The sequence below is a fragment of the Lipotes vexillifer genome, unplaced genomic scaffold (genome assembly GCF_000442215.2).
Source record: "Lipotes vexillifer unplaced genomic scaffold, Lipotes_vexillifer_v1.1 scaffold1126, whole genome shotgun sequence".
Classification (NCBI taxonomy): domain Eukaryota; kingdom Metazoa; phylum Chordata; class Mammalia; order Artiodactyla; family Lipotidae; genus Lipotes; species Lipotes vexillifer.
Window position 1 is genome coordinate 782,118 of NW_006781401.1, and position 20,287 is coordinate 802,404.

Sequence of the window (20,287 nt, forward strand, 5' to 3'; positions counted from 1 at the left end):
ACTAATTATTAGTTTTTTCTGTTTTCCTTCAGAGCGACTTTATGCAAATACAAGTTCTTCTTCTTTTTTTTTTTTTCCAACAGGGGAGCACAGTCTACATACTGTTCTGTAGTTTGCTTTTGTCACTTAACCACATATACTGGAAACCTTTCCATGTTACTACAGAGAGCTTCCTTGTTTTGGGGTTTCTTTCTTTTTTTACAGTTGCGTAATATTTACAGAGGCGTTGTATTCATTGATTTACCTGTCCCTTTATAATGAACATTAGATCGTTTCCAGTCTTTTCTCCATTACAGACAATACTCCAGTGAATCCAGTGAGTATCTCTGTCCAAGCATCATTTTGCACATGTGTAACTCTATCTTTACAGATGTATTATTCCAGTGTTTGTATTAGGTTGAATATCTAAAATCACTTTCTCTGTAGGTCAAAAACGGTGGAATGTTGCCAATTTCATATAGTACTAATATTTCCTTAACCACTCAGTCATTTAAAAATTTTTATTGAGCACCTATTCCATGCTGAGCCTGGACACACAGCGGTAGATGTGACCGACACCAGAACACAGAGTTTGGGCAGGGGAAGAGACGGGCATGTAGCAAGCAGTATCGTTTACCTTTTGATTGTTTCCAGTTTTTGACGACTGTGAGTCACGTTCCAGTGAACATCTTTGTCCATTAAGCTTTATCTGCATTTTTAAAATATCTCTTTGAGACAGATTCTAGAAGGGGCATGACCTACACTGTGCAGTTTTCACCAGAACAAGAAAGCAGAGTTCTCTGGTGCTCCTTGTACAGAACTCAGCTCAGTTCCGCATCTGAAACCCCCTTGACGAGAACTTTTCTTTTTTCAAAGTTACGAACTCTTTTACTTCTTTTTCCAATAGGTGATATAATCACACGGTTCAAATCCAAAAGGCACAAAAGGATGTATGGGGAAGTGCCTCCCCTCCCATTCCTGTCTGCTCATCTCCCAGTCGCCTCCCTCTCCCCCCCACCCCCGCCCCCGCCCCCGGGGGCGTCACCTGATTACCCTCCCCTGTCTCCTTGGAGATGCCTCAGCGCATCTTAATGTGCACTATCACAAAGATGCACGGGGCCTGCCCATTGCCCTTGGTGACCTGGGTTCTTGTGTCCCCACTGCCTCCGGCTTCAGTCTAAGCCAGGAAATTGGTCCCCCAAATTCTGTTTTCTCCAGTAACCATCTCCATGTTCAGTGAAATTTCCAAGGATTTTCAGGGTGGAGGGGGCGGGGGAGGGAACGTCAGTGCTCTTTCACTATGTGTGACTATTACTGTAAGTATTATTATGATAAGTCTCGAATGGTGTTGGTCCATAGTAGATGCTCAGTAAGTACTTACTGGATGAATGAATGTATGATAACATCATTGAATGTTTGCTATATGCCGGGCACTATCTTGAACTCTCACAACAATTTCATAAGGTATTGATGCTTATATTTCCTATTTTAAATATGAGGAAATTGAGGCAAGAGAGGTTTAGTTACTTGCTGAGGCCACTAAACTGGGATTCTAACCCAGGCTGTCTGGTTCCCGAGCCTATACTTAAACTGCTAGTCGACATACCACTCAAGGCCTAATTGCACACAGCACTGGGGACAGAATTGGTACCATCATCTATGAACTGGGTCCTGATGGGAGTGGCCAGTCCTAACCTAGGCCTGGCATTGGGGGAGCGGGGGTCAGCAGGACAAGCAGGCTGGGTCACGTCAGGCTGGATTCAAGGGCCTGACTGGGATCTGGAAAGGGACTGGCACCTGTGAGCCAAAGAAGCTTACAGAGGGAGGGTGGAGGAACTCAGCCCCAGTTCCGGGAAGGCCATGGGCATCCAGGGCTAGAGGCCGGGCAGAGGGAAGCTGTGAGCCAGCAGTCAGAGTATCTGAGAAACGGGGTCTGGGAACAGCCACCAGAAGGGCCTCAGCACTGAAGCCAGGTGCCTCCCGCGGGCTCCACCCAGACCCCAGTGGACAGGTGGACAGCATAGCACCCAGCAGGCAGCCTGCGGGGCAGGGCTGCGAGCCGGGCACTGCCTGACACATGCTGGGTGGCAGAGTCCTGCAGCACACAGGTGTGGAAAGTTTGAAGGCCTTTGACCCACTCGACCCCTTGATGTGGGCTGTGACGTGCGAACTGAGACAGCCAGACCCGTTCTCAGCACTTCCGGGGCCCGGAAGACCTGCTTGAGCTGACTTCCTCTCTGCAAGGCTCTGGGCAGGGGCCTGCCGAGCCCAGTCCCGGCTTCCCTGGGGTGACCCACCCACCTGGGGTGACCCACCGACCCCGGAGGGGTCGGGGGCTCAAGCTGCACCCGTGCTCCACCTCGCCTTGGAAGGCCTTTTGATCTCGGGGTGAGGAGACACGTAGGGAGCTTTCTCACAACAGGATTCCAAGCACAGTCCTTGGAGCCTCAGGCGTCTGAGGGAACCCGCTAGGGCCTCTTGCAGTTATTTGGCCCATGGAACTGGGCTGGAAGCATTGGCCGAGCGTTTGTACATTATACATGGGAGAGATGCTGATTCTGAAACCGGCTACCTCTCTTCCATCTCCACGTGACCTCTCTGGTCATCCTGGAGCTGCACTGTCGGTTCTGTGTCCTCCAAAGGCTGGGCCAGAGGTGCATCCAGGCGGCAGCTGTAGCTCAGCTTCCACAAGTCCAGGAAAAAGCACTTAGTGGAGCGGAAGCCACAGAGAAGCTGGCCTGGCTGCCTGCCTTCTCTCAGGCTGTCTGCTGGGCCAGAGCCAGCCTGGCTCGGCAGAATGCCTTCCGGTGGCACCGGGCCAGGGGTCAGTTGAGTCACAGAATCATGGAATGCATAGCGCTGGAAGGAGCCCCAGTCCTGGGTCTCCTCCGTGCTCAGACAATGCATAGCTCAGGACTGAGCCCGTGGCAGACATCACTAGGAGATCCTAGCAGTCTTTCTCAGCTGAGCCTTTAGCATAACAGTCCAGGCAGCTGCTCCCTATCAACTGGGATTCACAGGGAAATCCAACCTACTTACCATTCCAGATCTAGTCTAGTCTTCTCATTTTACTGAAGAGGCTGCTGAGCCTAGAGAGGGGAAGTGAGTTACCCAAGGTCACAGAGTGAACAACACAACCAGACCGTGGCCTCTTGAGTCTGAGCTCAGTGCCATTTCCTTTATATCATACCCATTCTCCTGATGAATACAGGATTTGCACGTAACTACTCATCTCCTAAACTCTTGTTATCTCCCTTCCTTTCCACCATGTGACTGCAACCTCAGAATCCAAAAAAATTTCCCATAGTTCCCCAAGAATGTTATATATGCAGCTGCAGAAAAGCTGATGCTGTCTTAGGTCATGTTAATAGGAGTAAACTATCTAGATTGAGGGAGGTGATGGTCATGCTCCTTTCTGAGCTGCTCAAGGCACACCTGGGGAATCCTTTCCCTGCTCGAGACTCAACATTTCAGGTGGAGAAAGACAGGATGATAAAACAGTGGTTACTCAGAAGGATAAAAACGCAGATGAGGGGGCTCAAAACCACTCCATAATTTATGATCAACTGATTCTCAACAAGGGTGTGAAGAAAATTCAATGGGGAAAAAAATTGTCTTTTCAACAGATGGCTCTGGGACAACAGGATATCCAAATGCAAAAGAAGGAGGTTGGACCCTACCTCACACCATGCACAAAAGTTCATTCAAAATGGAACAAAGACCTAAGCGTATAAGGTCTCAGACGAAAACAGGGGTGAATCTCCATGATCTTGAATTAGGTGTTGATTTCTTAGGTATGACACCAAAAGCACAAGCAACAAAAGAGAAAATAGATAAATTGGACTTCACCAAAATTAAAAACTTGTGTTTCAAACAACACCTTCACCTTTTCATCAAGAAAATTAAAAGACAATACACAGAATAGGAGAAAATATTTGCAAACCAAACACCTTATAAGGCACTTGAATCTACATATAAAGAACGTAACAACTTAATACTAAAAAGATAAATAATCTAATTCTAAAACAGGCAAAGAATCTGAATAAACATTTTTCTAGAGAATGTATACAAATGGCCAATAACTAAAAGATTCTCAACATGCTTATACATCAGAGAAATGCAAATCAAAATCACAATGAGATATTCACTAAACTTATTGTGGCAATCTTCTCATGATGTATGTAAGCCAAATCATTACGCTGTACACCTTAAACTTATACAGTGTTGTATGTCAATTATATCTCAGTAAAATTGGAAGAAAAAAAAGCACAATGAGATACAACTTTATACCTGCTAGGATGACTATAATTATAAAGATAGATAATAACAGGTGTTGATGAGAATGTGGTGAAATTGGGACCATCCTGAATGGCCAGTGGGGTTGTAAGTTATTTGGCCATTTTGGAAAACAGCCTGGCAGTTCCTTACATGCTAAATACAGAGTTAACGTATGACCCAGCAATTCTAATCGTAGGTATATACCCACGAGAATTGAAAACAATGTCTGTACAAAAACTCATACTTGAATATCAGCAGCATTATTCATAATGGCCAAAAAGTGGAAATAACCCAAATGTCCATCAACTGATGGATACGTACAATGTGGTATGTCCATACAATGGAATATTATTTGGGAATAAAAAGAAATAAAGCACTGATGCATTCAGTGAGCTGTGACCACAGGGGTGAACCTTAAAAACATTATGCCAAGTGAAAGAAACCAAACATAGAAGACCACATATTGTATGATTCCATATACGAAATATCAGAAGACAAACCTATTAAGACAGAAAATGGCTAAGTGGTTGACACCAGCTGGGACATGAGGAGGAAATGGGGAATGACAGCTAATGAGGACAGGATTCCTTACTGGGGTTGTGAAAACGTCCTAAAATTGATTATAGTGATATTTGCATAATTCTGTGATTATACTAAAAACCATCGCATTGTACACCTTAAAATATTATTAAAAAGCAAACCACTCCATATGCAAACTCATGGAGACAATGTGTGTAAACCACCGTGGGGCTCAGTGTCAGCCACAGGGGAAAAGCTGGTAAATGTTACCTCTAGGTACCACGTGGAAGAGGGGGGCTCTTCAACCTGGAGAAGAGATGGCACTAGGGGTGGGGGGAGGAGATGTGCTGGCCTTCTCCACATAGTTGAAGGGCTCTGTGGGGGTGGGGTGAGTTGTCCCTGTGGCCTTAAAAAGTGTAGAAAAAGAAACAAAAGGAGAAACTTCAGAGGAGCAGATTTCATCTCAATAGAAATTGAGGATTGCTTCTTGGAATGGGTTGCCCAGTGAGGTAGTGAGCACCCCGTCATTAGAAGTCTTCAAACAGATACAACTACGTGTTGGGATGGTACAGAAAGGACTCCAGTGTTAGGGGAACATCTGAGGTAGAGGTCAGTGTTAAAATTCCAGTGTGTGTGCTGCAGCTGATAGGTTCACAAAAGCCTATTGTTCAGTATTTAGGAACTTTAAGCTAATTGTTAAGCCATTGATAGCTTGTTATCAGCAACGGTGGGAGTACTTACAATGGCAATCAGCATTCACTACATATCAGGACTGTTTTTTGTCCTAGACCAGTGCTTACTAGCACATCACTGATCCAGACCAACTGCTCCAACAGGTCTTTCGGTATGCTTGTTACTCAACAGAACTTGGGTCCGCTCGCCCACAGGCAGCAAAGCCAGTCTACTGACACCAGGTTGTAGTGAAGGAAAGTACAGCGTTTACTAGGTGTCAAGCAAAGAGAATGGGCAGCTCATGCTCAAAAGAGAGACCCGAACTCCCCAATGGCTTTCAGGGAAGGGTTTTTTGTTTTAGTTTTTGTTTTAATTAATTTATTTATTTTTGTCTGCCTTGGGTGTTAGTTGCTGTGCATGGGCTTTCTCTAGTTGCAGCGAGCAGGGGCTACTCTTCGCTGCGGTGCACAGGCTTCTTATTGCGGTGGCTTCTCTTGTTGCAGAGCACGGGCTCTAGGCACGCGGGCTTCAGTAGTTGTGGCACGCAGGCTCAGTAGTTGTGGCTCGCGTGCTCTAGAGCGCAGGCTCAGTAGTTGTGGCACACAGGCTTTGTTGCTCCGCGGCATGTGGGATCTTCCCGGACCAGGCCTGGAACCTGTGTCCCCTGGATTGGCAGGTGGATTCTTAACCACTGCACCACCAGGGAAGCCCAGGGAAGGGTTTTTAAAGGCAACATTTGGGGTGAGGGTTGCAGCTCAGGGATCTTCTGATTCGTTGGTGGTGAGGCATCAGGGTGGTGTTTTGGGAATCTTAAGCATCAACCTGGTTCCAGCCAGTCTGGGGTCTACTGCTTATTATGGTCAGCATGTAGTCACCATCCTCCACCTGGATGGCTTGTCTTAGTTTCTGCAGAACGATTGTTATGTATATCCCTTGAGGAGGAAATAGGACTCTCTTTGTTTAAGCTGTCTTTACTTTTCTTGATTGACTACTTTCCCTTTGTTTCTTCACTCTTTCACTTCCCTAATTAGTAACTGCTTGAATCTGCTCTTTGGACCTCAAGGAAGGACTAGGAGACCAAAGCGTTTTTCTACAAACAAGAAACAGGGGACAAGGAGGGGCTTTTGTATCCAGGAAGGCCCCAAAGTGCCCTACTCAGTTTTAATTTCCACTTTTCTTTGATACACCTCAATCTTGAGGGGAACAGGGGCGGGACAAGAAAGGGAATAAAGTTTTGGATTGAGAGGTTAATCATAAACTTGGCAGGGGAGCTCAGTTCCAGGGGGGCTCACCCACCCCTAAAGTTCCCAGATCCCTTCTCCTTTACCAGCGGGAACCCCTTCCCTGCTCTGCCCCAGGGTCTGATGAGCCTTGACTTCCCCCACGAACTGTCTTGAGCTCTCCATCTCATCTAGGAGTTACCACTTAAGTGTCCGCTGTGTCTGGGTTCTTCCTTATGCTGTCCCATTTGACCCTCACACAACCTTTGAGGCAAGTGGTGTAGATGAAAGAGTTAATCAGTAGTTGATCTGGAAAGAAATGGAAAATTTTGTTTGAGCCAACCTGAGCATTATAACCCAGGAGACAGTCTTTCAGAAAGCTCTGAAAACTGTTCCACCCTTTAGAGGTCAAAACACAGGTATATAAGTTTTTGAGACAAAGGGCCATACTCAAATGACATATAATTGACAGTTTACACAATCCAGAGCTACATTACAAAGCACGCAGTGGGTCATGGGTCGTCGTGGCCCCTTACAAGATTAAGAAGGAATGTTATCTCCTAAGGAGTTCTGGTTAATGCAGATGCACAGCACACACTAAAGAGGCGGGAGGAGGCCCAAACCGGCAAAGAAAACTTTTATGTTTAAATTTTCTCGTCTTGCCATAAAATATGAATTTTATTTTCTCAGTGGCATAGTCTTCCTGTTTACAGTGGGGGACACTGAGCCCAGGAGGGGTGTTTGTTCATCATATCAGAGCCTCCGGAGGAGGCGGCTCCCAGCCCCAGATGCCTGCCACCCATGCTGGACTGTTCCTGTTGGCAACTTCACCTGTAGTTGGAACTCCAAGCTGTTACTCCCTCTGGCATCAGCTGCTGCTCTTTGGCCCAAGTCTTGTGCTGCCACAGTGCAGAGAAACAGCTCCAGTGACCTTCTCTGGCTTCTGCTCTGGTGACCTTGTGGCAGCTGTCAGAGGATTTTCCTAAAAGTCCCCTGGGGCCTGATTCTTTGAATGGACTCATCTTGATGACCTTTCAACACAGGCCCTCAAGGCTCCAGAACTGACTTAAAAATGCCAAGAAAAAATAGCGGGAGTGAATCCCAGGGAAATTGCCCTGGCGGAAAGAACAGGCTTAGGTGTTCGGAGACCCCCCTGCTGTATATCGCCTCGGCTTGTGACATGCTTTGGGACCTTGGGAGAAGGTGTGTGCATGTGGGGTTTTTGTTTTGCTTTTTAATTAAATATTTCAAAGGTAGCGAAATCTAGAGGAAAAACATAGCAACGTCCTGATCGCCCATAATTCAGCTTTGTTAAATCCTACCCTTTTGTCACATTTGCTTCAGATGTTTTAAAAGCAAACAAATCATTGCAGAACTGGCTGAAGCCTCCTTCACACAGTTCCCTGATCCCATTTTCTTCCAGCCCCTCCGAGGTCACCATTATCCTGAATTTGGTGTGCATGTGTATCCACAGACAAGACACAGAACTGTTGTGTACGTTTTTACACTTTATAGAAATATTTTCATTCCTTCTGTAATTTGCTTTCTTCACTCAACATTGGGGATTTGGTTTGTTTGACTTTAAAAACTCGTTAACTTTTTTCTTTTGAAATAATTTCAGACTCCCAGAAAAGTTACAGGGTTAGTACAGTGAATTCCTGTAGTACAGTCTTCATTCAAATTTACCAGTTATCAACATTTTGTCACGTCTGCTGGTTCTCCCTGTCTCCTTCATTTTTTTTTTGAACCTCGTGACGGTAATTTGCAGACATTGTGCCTCTTTACACCCATATATTTCAGTGGGTATTTCCCAAACATGGACATTCTCTTACCTAACCTCAGCACAAGAATCAAGATCAGGGAATTAATATTCACGCAGTTGACAGGATTTTGAGATTTAACCGTGTAGCGATTGGTTCCTACCTTTCAGCAGCTGTGCAATAGTCCAGGGTGGACTAATCACAACTTATTTATTGTTCTCTCATGGACGGACTTTGGTTGTCCCCATTTTCTCTCACTATAAATGCTTCCATTATCAATCATCTCCTTACACCGTGTGCGTCCTGGGAGTGGGGCTGCTGGGGCCTGGGCTACGGCACCTCCGTCTCTTAGATTTCGGAAATCATTTTCAGAGCAGGTGCAACTGTCTTCATTCTCATGGAGTGCTGTACCCTGTTCATGCTCTAGTAGCATTTAGGGGCTGAGCAATGGGCTCTCGCCTATCTTAGGCCTTTTTTCTCATGTTGCTGGTGTTCGTAAGAGAAACAGGGCATGACCATGTGCGTGGTTACCCCAGGTAGAATAATGACCTATTTGAGGTGTTCTCATGTACCAGACGATGCTTGATGCGTGTTACATGTGGCAGGTATTACCAGCTCCATTACACAGATGAGAAAACTGAGGCCCGTAGAGGTTAAATACCTTGTCCTAGGTCCCACGGCCAGATATGGCAGGGATTGGGACTGAGGCTGTGTGAGTCCTAGTTCCTCATCTTCAGGCTATGCAGAGTGTGTGAAATGACCACCGCCTCTCTGATTGTGAGATTGTCGTGAGAGGGGTCCACTGAGAGGCTGCTGCCTCTTCCTGCAACATCCCACCTCCCCCCCACACCCCTACACACCTGTCCCTGTCATCTGGTCCCTTCCTCTCTCTACAGAGGGAGTCGTTACATTTAAGAGCAGTCAGCATGGAAGAGAAGGGAGAGGATGGGGGTGGGGGACAGCAATGAGCGACTGTCCTCCCTCACCCTGGGAGTGTCAAGGCACGGCTGGTTCTCTGGGCCTCCAAGGTCAGAGACAGAGAAAACTCCCCTCTGGGGCTTCTGGACAGTCCAGCCCCAGCTCGGGAAGTCGGCGCCATTTCAAAAGGAGGAAGGCTTTGGGCTTTTGGAAGCTCACGGTGGGCACAGGAGCCCCACCAGGCAATTCAGTTACAGCTCTTAGAGGTTTACTCTTTATCACTCCAGAGATAATCATCAAGCACGGTGTGTGCCCTCTCATCTCATTTACGCCCAAGAGAAACCCTCTCCGCGGGTTTTACTTACTCCCCGTTTTACAGAAGAGGAAACTGGAGTCAGCGTGGTTATATACGCAATTAAGCCCCTTAGCGAGTCAGTGCAGAGCTGGGATAACACGCTGGCTCGGGAGGCCCCAAAGCCACCAGGTCTCCACCCTGCATGCATTTTTGTGACAAACAGATGTATTTTCACATATTTATTTAAAATGAGTTTTAATCCTATAAGTAATGCATAATTAACATACAAATTTGAAACAACTCCCCTGCACTTCTCAGAAATAACTGTCCTTAATGATGTCTCACAGAGCCTTCAGGAAATTATTTTTGTGTATAGTTATATTTCTGTGTCTCAGTGTGTGTTTGTATATATTCCAAATTGGATAAAAAACATTAATGAACGCTCTTTCTTTGCCAGGTACTACAAGGATACATATACATGGGAAATTTTTAAAATTTCTTCAAGAACTAGAATAGTGTAGAGGTTATAAACACAGACTCTGGATCCAGATTGTCTGGGTTTGAACGCCAGCTCTGCCACTTATAAGCTGTGTGACCGTGGATGAGCTATTTAGTCTCTCTGTGCCTCAGTATCCTCGTCTTTATTATTTTATTTTATTTATTTATTTATTTTTGGCTGCACTGGGTCTTCGTTGCTGTGCGCGGGCTTTCTCTAGTTGCGGAGAGCGGGGGCTACTCTTCGTTGCAGTGCGTGGGCTTCTCATTGCGGTGGCTTCTCTTGTTGCGGAGCAGGGACTCTAGAGCACAGGCTCAGTAGTTGTGACACACGGGCTTAGTTGCTCCGCGGCATGTGGGATCTTCCCAGACCAGGGCTCGAACCCGCGTCCCCTGCATTGGCAAGAGGATTCTAAACTACTGCGCCACCAGGAAAGCCCTGTCCTCGTCTTTACATGGGACTATCAGGTATAGGGTAGGTAGTTCAGAAGTTCAAGATCAAGCTGTCAGCAGAGCTGGTTCCATCTGGAGGTTCAGAGAGAGAATATGTTCCATGCCTCTCTCCTAGCCTCTGGTGGTGACCATCAATCCTTGGTGTTCAAAACTCATAACTCCACTCTCTTCCTCTGCCTTCACATGGCTTTCTTGTATCTCTGTGTCTTTTTTTTTTTTTTTTTTTTTTTTGGCCACGCCACGTGGATTGTGACATCTTAGTTCCCTGACCAGGGATCGAACCCGTGCCCCCTGCAGTGGAAGCACGGAGCCCTAACCACTGGACCTCCAGGGAATTCCTCTGTCTCTCATTGAATTTAGGGCCCATTCTAAATCCAGAATGATGTCATCTGTAACTTAACTGTATCTACAAAGAGCCTTTTTCCGAAGGAGGTCACATTCACAGGTGCCAGGTGTTAGGATTTGGGCATATCTCTTTGGGGGACACAGTGCAGCCCACTCCAGTAGGTGTGAGGATGACTGTGTGCTGTGGGCTACCTATGGATGAAGAGGCACATTGCTGCCCTGATTGGCATTACCAGGGCCCCTCCTACCCTGGCCCTCCGTGTCATTTGTATACTCATGCACCTTGCACAGAGTGATCGGGCCGTCCCATAACATTGATTGCTGGGACCAGGTCTCTTTATCTCAATACAGCCAATTGGCCTTGAAGCTGGGGTGAGGCCTGCCTGAGGGCAGGATCGTGGGTGGGATGGAGACGGCTTTTTCCTGGTCCTCCTCTTCCATCCCACACTCCCCCCAAGTTCCGGCCAAGTGTGCACAAGGGGGCCTCAGTTCTCCTTACAATGAGGCTTCATTGGAACTTTCTGAGCTCCTTCCCTGGGACCCACACAGGCAGCCCGAAGCTCGCGCCCTCATGAGCTGGGGGCGGGGCCTTCTTCCATACAGGCGGCATCCAGCCAGGATGCTGCAGCCCGAGCTGACCCCACACCGCCTGGGTGGCCCCCTCGGGTGGCCTCTCCACCCCAGAGCAGAGCTCTCCTCTCTGCCTCACCCAGGTTTCATAGGCCGGTGACCGGATGCAGCACCATGCCAGGTCACTCCTTCCCTTGGGAGCTAAGGCCAGGATGCTGAGCCCAGCCCTCTTGTCCCTGTGGCCCAGGGCAAGGGTTTCCCTGGTGTCTGACCACACTGCATCCGGGTGGGGCAGCACGGACAACCCGCCCCTTGAGTCGGAGGGCTGTTAGGACTGCTGATTAGAGCTAATTGCTCCACTTCCCGTGAGCAAGCAGAAGGAGACGAGTCATGGAATGGTTTGTCTTTCCGGTGGAATTGCTCTAAAGCTTCTAGGCTCATTATTTCGCGCTAACAGTGCCATTAATTACCCGGGGCCCCCAGCTGGATCTTGGCTGGTGAGAGGGCGGGCATGGGAGCTGGGGTGGCCGACCGTGCCAGCAGATGACATATCCAATGTGGGCTCAGTGATGGTCCCTGGCAGTTAGAGCTGGTGTGGCCAAGCTCTTGAATCACAGTAATCATGGCAGGGAAGCAGCCTGCCCCGGGTGCCGGCTCGGGGCGTTCACATCTCTGCCATCCTGCTCGAGCCCGACAGTCCAGCCTGGAGCCCCAGCATCAGCACCAGCATTTAATGGTCGCACCTGTGACCTGGCGCAAGGCCCAAACCTCCCCTAGCCTCAGCTGCTCCTTCTGTAACGTCTAGACCTTGCTGCGGCCTTTGACACTTACGGCTTCCCCTCTAAGCCTCAGGTCCTGCCAGGTCACCACTGAGGGGGCCCTGAGCAAGCCCTTGTAACTTCTGCCCTGGCCCACCCAGAGGGAAAGGAGAACACTGAAAGACTTGGGCAGTTCCTGGAAAGCAATATCTTAAGAGCCTTTGGCCTCTTGAGTGGTTTAGTCTGAGAAACAGACAGATACAGAAACTGAGACCCTAAGAGGGAACAGACTTACCCATGGACTTAACTAAGCTACCTAAGCCTAGTTAGTGGCAGAGAGAGAGCCAACTGCTGTCACTCCAGCTGCCGTTAGAGTCCTAACTGGCCTCTGGGGGAAGCCCTGGGCCAAGTGAGAAGGTTTTAGGATGATTATAAAGCCTTTTTGGTGCCAGAGGATGTTTTGTGTTTCCAAGGGAGGTTGGAAAAACCTAACAGACCCCGAATGCTTATTTCTGGGTAATTCTGGCCTCCACTGTTTTCACTGCTTTCCCAGAGGAGATGCTGGACCGCATTTCAGGGCTTGGGAAGAGGTCACATCCGTATGAGCTGGGCCGCCCTGGCCTTGAGCTCCAAATGAGATCCAATTCCACGGCCTGTGGACACCCATGGGGCTGCCCTGCTGCCCCTTCCAGACCCATGACTCCTGCAGCTGCCTGGGACACTCCTGTCAGCCTGGTGACGTAGCACACTCTTCTGTGTGGACCCAGAGGGGAAACCCGTAGGAACCCACGGCACACAGCATCCAGGGAGGGAGGGCTCCTCGGAAGGTTTAGAGTGGAGGCGTCAGAGGAGGGAATTTTTAGCACGCTGACATTGCCGGGTCTCTCATCACCACACACCTTTCTAGTCTGGTCTCTGCAGAACCCAACACCGCTAGACCTGTTTAATCCCACACTTCCCAGTCTCCCCACCACCCAGAGAACCACCAGGACCCTCGCCCTCCCCTTGAGGAAATGCTCATCCCCTCGTCAGGACTCCTGGCTCCCGCTGCCCTCTGACCTCAGCAAATGATTCCACTTTTCTGTGCCTCTAACAGGGCTCATCCTGGCCTCCTCCCACCCCACCCCCCGGCAGCTCCTTAAGAGCCAGCTTTATCTCTGGTGCCCGTGGGCAGCATCAAGGGACATGGAGCAAAGGAGAGGTACCAGCCACATCTTCCTGGCTTTATAACTAGCCCCTTCTGTCTGATTAAGGCTTTCACCCCTGCAGATATCCTGAGATTTTGTTCCTCAGGTAGAAGGCAAACAGACCACACAGCCCACCCGACTCAGGATTTGAGGCACCAAGATGCTGTTCCTCCTTTTCTGGACTCAAAACTCACGTGCCAGTGTGTAGGGGGTCGGGTGGGCGGGGCGTGCTGGGAACGATCTGGAGCCTGTACTTGGTCTTTGCCATTTCTCAGGCCTGTGATTCTCCTTTCCCCGGGGACCCTGACGTTTTACATCCTCAGCTTGGGGGTCAGGGAGTGTCGACTGGGAGGGGCACAAGAAAGCCTTCTGGAAATGTCTGTATCAGCATATCTAATAGAAATATAATGCAAGCCGCATATTTGGCTTTAAATTTTCTAGTAGCCACACCGAAAGTAAAACGAAATAGGTGAAATTAATTTTAATGATGTTTTACTTATCTCAGTATATCCGAAAATTACCCTTTCAATATACAATCAATGTAAAATATTCTTAATGAACTATTTTGTGGTCTTATTTTTTTTTTCATACCAAGTCTTTGAGATCCTGTGTGTATTTTATACTTACAGCGTGTCTCAGTTCAGACAACTCACTTTTAAGAGCTGATGTGGCTAGTGGCTATGGTATTGGGTAACACAGCTCTCTCTCTTGGTCTGGGTGGTAGTTACACGGGTGTAGACATACGTAGAACTTTGTCTACCTGTGTACTAAAGACTAGTGCATTTCACTGTGTATAAATTACACTTCAATTAAAAAGTGTTTTAAAAATCCTCTTTAGGGCTCTGCTCCAATGCCATTGTTTTCCTGGACCCACCCTGGCTTGGAATTAGCTACCTCCGTTGCACTGTGCTCCTGTTATATTTATTCCAATCTTGTGCTACAGCTGGTTTTTTCTGTGTACGTCTCACTCATTTTATTATAAGCGCCTTAAGGCAAAGATCACGGTTTGTTCATCTTTTAATTCCCCAAAGGGCCCCTGGCTACGTAGATGCTGAATAAATAAGCATGGTTGAAGTGAATGCCCGTTTGTTGTAAACCCCTCTCTGGGCTTGGCGGCAGGACGGGCTGGTCATTTGATTCTGTTCTCAGTCCTATTCCAGATGTTGGCAAAGGAAAGGGACAGGACGAGGAGGAGGAAGATGGCGTGGGGCCTTGTCTGCCAGTCACTCCGAAGAACTGCCTTCCTCTCCGGGGCATCAGCGTCCTGGAGAAGCTCGTCAAGACCTGCCCGGTGTGGCTGCATCTGGGTCTGGGCCAGGCAGAGGCGACCAGGATCCTGCACCGGGAGGCAGCCGGGGTGAGTCGGGATCTCTCCACCTCATGGCCAGTAGGCGGGCACGGCTGTCAGGAACTGCCCGGGCTGCCACGAAAGTAGCTGCCCTCTGGGCAGCTGCCCATTTGCTCTCTTTTCTTAGGTTTTATCAGCTTTTCGACCAGAACTCAGGAGCAAGGGACTGGTGGGAGATGTGGTTTCTGCTCTGGGGAGCAGGTGTCCCACTGGGGATGTACGGCTGGCGGGGGCTCTCTGGGCGTATGGGTGCCCGCGGCAGGACTGGCACTTTGAGAACTCAGCCGGGCATCCAGGGACTAGACAGTATCCGAGCCGGAGGAAGCTGAGAAATCATTTTACACCCCCTTACTTTACATGTGACTATGAGGGGCTGTGTGATGGAATCGAAAGTGTTTTGTTTTGTTTTGTTTTGTTTTGGAGTCAAGCTCTGTGAGTTGGGAAATGGCTCCAAATTTTTGAGCCTCACTTTTCTCACTTTGAAATGGGGCCATTAACAGTCTTTTCCTCCTCGTGGCGTAAGCATTCCAGAGGAAGATGGATGCCACGCGCCACACACTTTCTCTTCCATGCTACTTCCTTCAAAATTGTTTTTAATTTGTTTAATTTTAAAAGTGATGCATATAAGTATTCACTGTAAAAAAAAATATCAAGCTGGACAGAAGTGATAAAGTAAGAAGTAAAGTGTCTGATGCAGGTCTCTGCCACCCACTCTTTTTCACCTAACCTATTTCCCAGAAGTCTTTTTTTGTTTGGGGCTTTTTTAAAATTGAGGTGAAATTCACATAACGCAAAAGTAGCCTTTTTTTTTTTTTTTTTTTTTTTTTGTTGGGGGGCGTACGCAGGGCTCTCACTGTTGTGGCCTCTCCCGTTGCGGAGCACAGGCTCCGGATGCGCAGGCTCAGCGGCCATGGCTCACGGGCGCAGCCGCTCCGCGGCATGTGGGATCCTCCCGAACCGGGGCAGCAACCCATGTCCCCTGCATCGGCAGGCGGACTCTCAACCACTGCGTCACCAGGGAAGCCCAAAAGTAGCCATTTTTTAAGTGCACAATTTAGTACATTCACAAGGTTGTGCAAGCACCACCTCTGTCTAGTTCCAAAACATTTCATCACCCCAAGATAAAACCCCGTATCCATTAAGCAGTTACTCCCCATTCCTTCTTCCCCTGGCCCCTGGTAGCCACCGGTCTGCTTCCAGAAGTCATTTCTGCTGGGCGTGTGTGGCGTATCTGTCCATTCATCTTCCATGCAGACACCCACATCTGTAACAGCTAGCATTCACCAAGCACTCTACTGTGTTCTGGGCACTGTCACGTGTATTAGCACAGTTTATCCTCACAGCAGCCCTCTGAGGTAGGTAATACTAATATACCCATTTCACAGAGGAAGTAACTGAGATACGAAGCAGTTAAGTGACCTCCCCCAGGGGACACTAAGATCGAGTGCCTGAGCTGCCTTTTGAACCCAGGCAGTCGAGGAACTCCCGTGCTGTATCATACACACAGGTTGTATTTGACCGAGATGGAATTGCATCTTATAGCCATTTTTTGCCATTCTTACCTTCAATGTGGTATGTATCGCTACACTGTGTCCGGGGAATAGTCCAAGCTCCTAAACACAGGGGGCTCAGGTAGTTAGCAGACTAATTCGTCTTGGACTAGATAAAATCCATCAAGTCAGCAGTTGTACCTGAACTTTGGAATTACTGGAACTCATGGGGCCTCCAGCAAAGTCCCACAAAGTCCCACAGAGGCTCCTGCCATAGTGAGTGGGGACCGTAGAGGCCTAAAGACCCAGTTGAATCCCTCCGGGGCCTCCCCTGGGGCATGGCCCCAGCTGGGGAGAGGGTTGCGGCGAGGGGTGTGAGGGGAGGCAGGAAGACTGCATCCTCAAGGAAACAAGATCTGTTGTTTCATGCCTCCCCACCTAAAGGCTTTCAGTTTCGAACTGCCTGAGGCTTTAGAGCAGATTATGAAACTGCATAGAAAATAAAATCAGGGATTCACACCAGCAGGTGTTCCGGTCGGTATTCCCAGGCTGCAGCCCCAGCTGGTCATCCACTCTCCTATTAGGATCTAAGGGGATTAGCGTCCCACCCTTCTTGGGAGGATGCAGCTGAGAAACAGGCCCAAGTGCAAGGTTGTGGTGCTGAGGAATGGCCATTTTCTGGACCTTACTTGGTCATCAGGAGAGGTGTGTCCAGGCATGCGTGTAGATGGGGGTGGACCAGACAGTGAGGACCGTCCCGGGAGACAGCAAGTGGGTCTCCAAGGTGAGCTGCACTGGGTGTAAGTCATGCCCACTTTGTCCAAAGGTTCAATACTCCAAAAAGTTTATGACAAGCCCAACTCAAAACAACAATAGTGGTTCTGTGTGGAGATTGCTTATTAATGGCAGGCCCTGTACCAAGTGTTGTATGAACGTCACCTCATTTAATCCTCGCAATAATCCTGTGAGGTGGACTCTGCCATTATCCTCATTTTACTGATAATGAAACTGTGGCTAAGAAGAGTGCCCTTGGGGTTCCCAGAAGCAGAGGATCTGGGAGGTGACCCCAGGGGACACCAGTGGGGGAAATAAGACAAGGAAGGGAAGGCAGCTAATAAAAGGTATGTGTTGGGCTTCCCTGGTGGCGCAGTGGTTGAGAGTCCGCCTGCCGAGGCAGGGGACGCGGGTTCGTGCCCCGGTCCGGGAAGATCCCACATGCCGCGGAGTGGCTGGGCCCGTGGGCCATGGCCGCTGAGCCTGCACGTCTGGAGCCTGTTGCTCCGCAACGGGAGAGGCCACAACAGGGAGAGGCCGGCGGACCGCAAAAAAAAAAAAAAAGGTATGTGTTGGGCTTCCCTGGTGGCGCAGTGGGTGAGAGTCCGCCTGCCGAGGCAGGGGACGCGGGTTCGTGCCCCGGTCCGGGAAGATCCCACATGCCGCGGAGTGGCTGGGCCCGTGGGCCATGGCCGCTGAGCCTGCACGTCTGGAGCCTGTTGCTCCGCAACGGGAGAGGCCACAACAGGGAGAGGCCGGCGGACCGCAAAAAAAAAAAAAAAGGTATGTGTTGGGCTTCCCTGGTGGCGCAGTGGGTGAGAGTCCGCCTGCCGAGGCAGGGGACGCGGGTTCGTGCCCCGGTCCGGGAAGATCCCACATGCCGCGGAGTGGCTGGGCCCGTGGGCCATGGCCGCTGAGCCTGCACGTCTGGAGCCTGTTGCTCCGCAACGGGAGAGGCCACAACAGGGAGAGGCCGGCGGACCGCAAAAAAAAAAAAAAAAAAAAAAAAGGTATGTGTTGATGCAGGTTACCCCTGGGGGCAGTGGAGCTGGCTTCTGCTGGGGCACTTTGGGAGCCAGGGTAGAACACACATCTCAAGGTCATTCTGCCCAGAGGGCTGAGGGAGCTGATATTATCCACTGACTGCTGATAGCCATTGGTTCCAGGCAATGGGGGATGAGGATTCATGTTCCAGCACCACCTCTCTGCTCTCAGTATGAGAAGATCTGACTCTGGCCAGAAACAGCCGGTGAGCAAAGTGATGCCAAGCTGGCTGTTGGAAGCGGGACTGGGGTCCACTAAAAAGAGTGGGCAGTGCCCCAGCAGCCTCTACCACTGGGAGTGAAGTCACCTGCCCAGGGTCACACAGCTAGTGAGTTACAGGGCTGAGATTTGATCCCAGTCTTGGCTAAGCCAAAGCACACCCCTCACAAGGGTGAAGGTTAGTAGCCGGAAAGAAAAAGAAGTAATGTTTTGAGGTCAGTCAATACCAGATGGGTTTGGGTATAAGACACGTTTATAAAGATGGATAAAATCTGATCTTACCACTGTCCTCTCAGAGGGTCAGGTGGGGGCTTCATGCACAGATATGAATGGGAAGGCATGGGGAGGGGATGTCTCAGTGCTGGGTAAAAGGCAGGATAGCGAGTGATCTAGAGGAGGTGGGGAGCCTGTCCAGGTGGGCTGATCTGGGCAGACTTCCTGGAGGAGACAGATGCTGAGCTGGGCCATGCAGGATGGATGGGCAGGATTGGGATGGGGGAGCTGAGTGGGTGGGTGGGTGATGGAACAGCACAGGCTGAGCCCCAGAAGTGGGCATGAGCTGGGCTGGGGCACATGGGGAGGGAAGAGAGCATGACCGCAGGGATTGGAGCCAACTGGAGTCACTGGAGGGCAGCACCAAGATGCATTCATTGCCTTGCAATGCCAGCGTCTGGCTCAGGCTTGGTTGCAGAGTATGTCTGGCTTTGGGTGTTCGTTAGAACAAGTGAATGAAGGATGGCAGGGAGGATGGGGCTGGTTCTGGGGAGCTGGCAAAGCCGGGCCAGTTGCTCAGGGCCTGCCTGCAGTGAGGGACGAAGGTCACGTGGCTGTGTTTACTTTCCAGGTGAGCACACATCACACAAGGCTTTAAGCCTTCATCCCAGGTTCCGTGGCTGCAAGAGGTCCAGACACCTCTTCACCCCAAGTAGGTGGAGGTACCCAGGTCGCTATTTTATAACTCAGGGGCTGAGTATAGAAAACAGAAAGCTTCAGGCTGGGTCCTGAAGTGACACCCTTGTCCAGAGCCTTGAATCTAATCCCAGGAGTGAGACCACAGGCTACTGTTAAGACCGAAGGTGATGGGCTAAAAGAGGTCAGCCGGGCCCTTCCCGCTGTTGCCCCCTTACTCTCCCTCTGAGACCACAGGGACTGGGTCAGCCCCGAGAACAACAAAATTGGAGGAGATGCACCTTCTGTTCAATTCTCTGCCCTCACACCCCACTCCCCACCGTGAGCTTCTGTATTTTCAAGCAGAAAGCAAAGCCCTAAAGCTCACGCTCTGATAAAAGACTGGCCAACTTGCACCCAAAGTTGTTCTTTGCATGATCTTATTGATCCTCACAGCGACTTCTGTCTCATTGGTGTTATTAGTGTCCCCATTTCCAGATAAGGAGATGAAGGCACAGAGGAGTTAAGTCACTTGCCTGAAGTCACACAGCTAGTAAGAGCAGAGTCTGCATAGTATGATCTTCAGGAGATGCAGGGAAGGCCCTTTGCTGCATAATATCACTCTCATGGAACTGTCTGAAATTCCACCAGTGCAATGGCTTCATCGTTTTTAAGATGTAGACACTGGGTAGCCCCCAGGCTGTGAGAGTTCGGAGGGTCCTCAGAGATAACCTGGACCCACCCCTCATGGCACCAGTGAGAGACGGTGCTTCATCATGTCTGGGGCCAGTGGTCAGGAGACTGGAGATCCAGCCCCTTTGTCCCAAATATCTGTATGACCTTGACCATGTCCCACCCCCTCTACTACTCCCCATCTCCTGCAGCCTGCTTCTCTGATAAGGTTCTGGGAACATATTGGCCCATTTTTGATTCGCGTGTATCCAGAGCAAGGCAATCAAAAGCCATCTTTATTCATTCTGCACCCAAATGGTGGGGTGTTTTTTTCTTTTAGTTTTATTTTAGAAGTTTTTGACTTATAGAAAAGTTGCAAGGACAGTACAGAGAGTTCCCTTAT

General features: G+C 49.4%; 1 protein-coding gene across 1 annotated transcript in view; it reads left to right on the forward strand.

The window, feature by feature from the left end:
- Positions 1 to 9,373: 9,373 nt before the first annotated feature.
- Positions 9,374 to 20,287, forward strand: part of RIN3 (Ras and Rab interactor 3) — an 87,260-nt gene continuing 76,346 nt past the window's right edge. Inside the window, exons 1-2 of the mRNA XM_007454730.1 lie at positions 9,374 to 9,456; positions 14,599 to 14,806. Of these exons, the coding sequence (XP_007454792.1) occupies positions 9,374 to 9,456; positions 14,599 to 14,806 (291 nt within the window). The remainder of the gene's footprint in view (positions 9,457 to 14,598; positions 14,807 to 20,287) is intronic.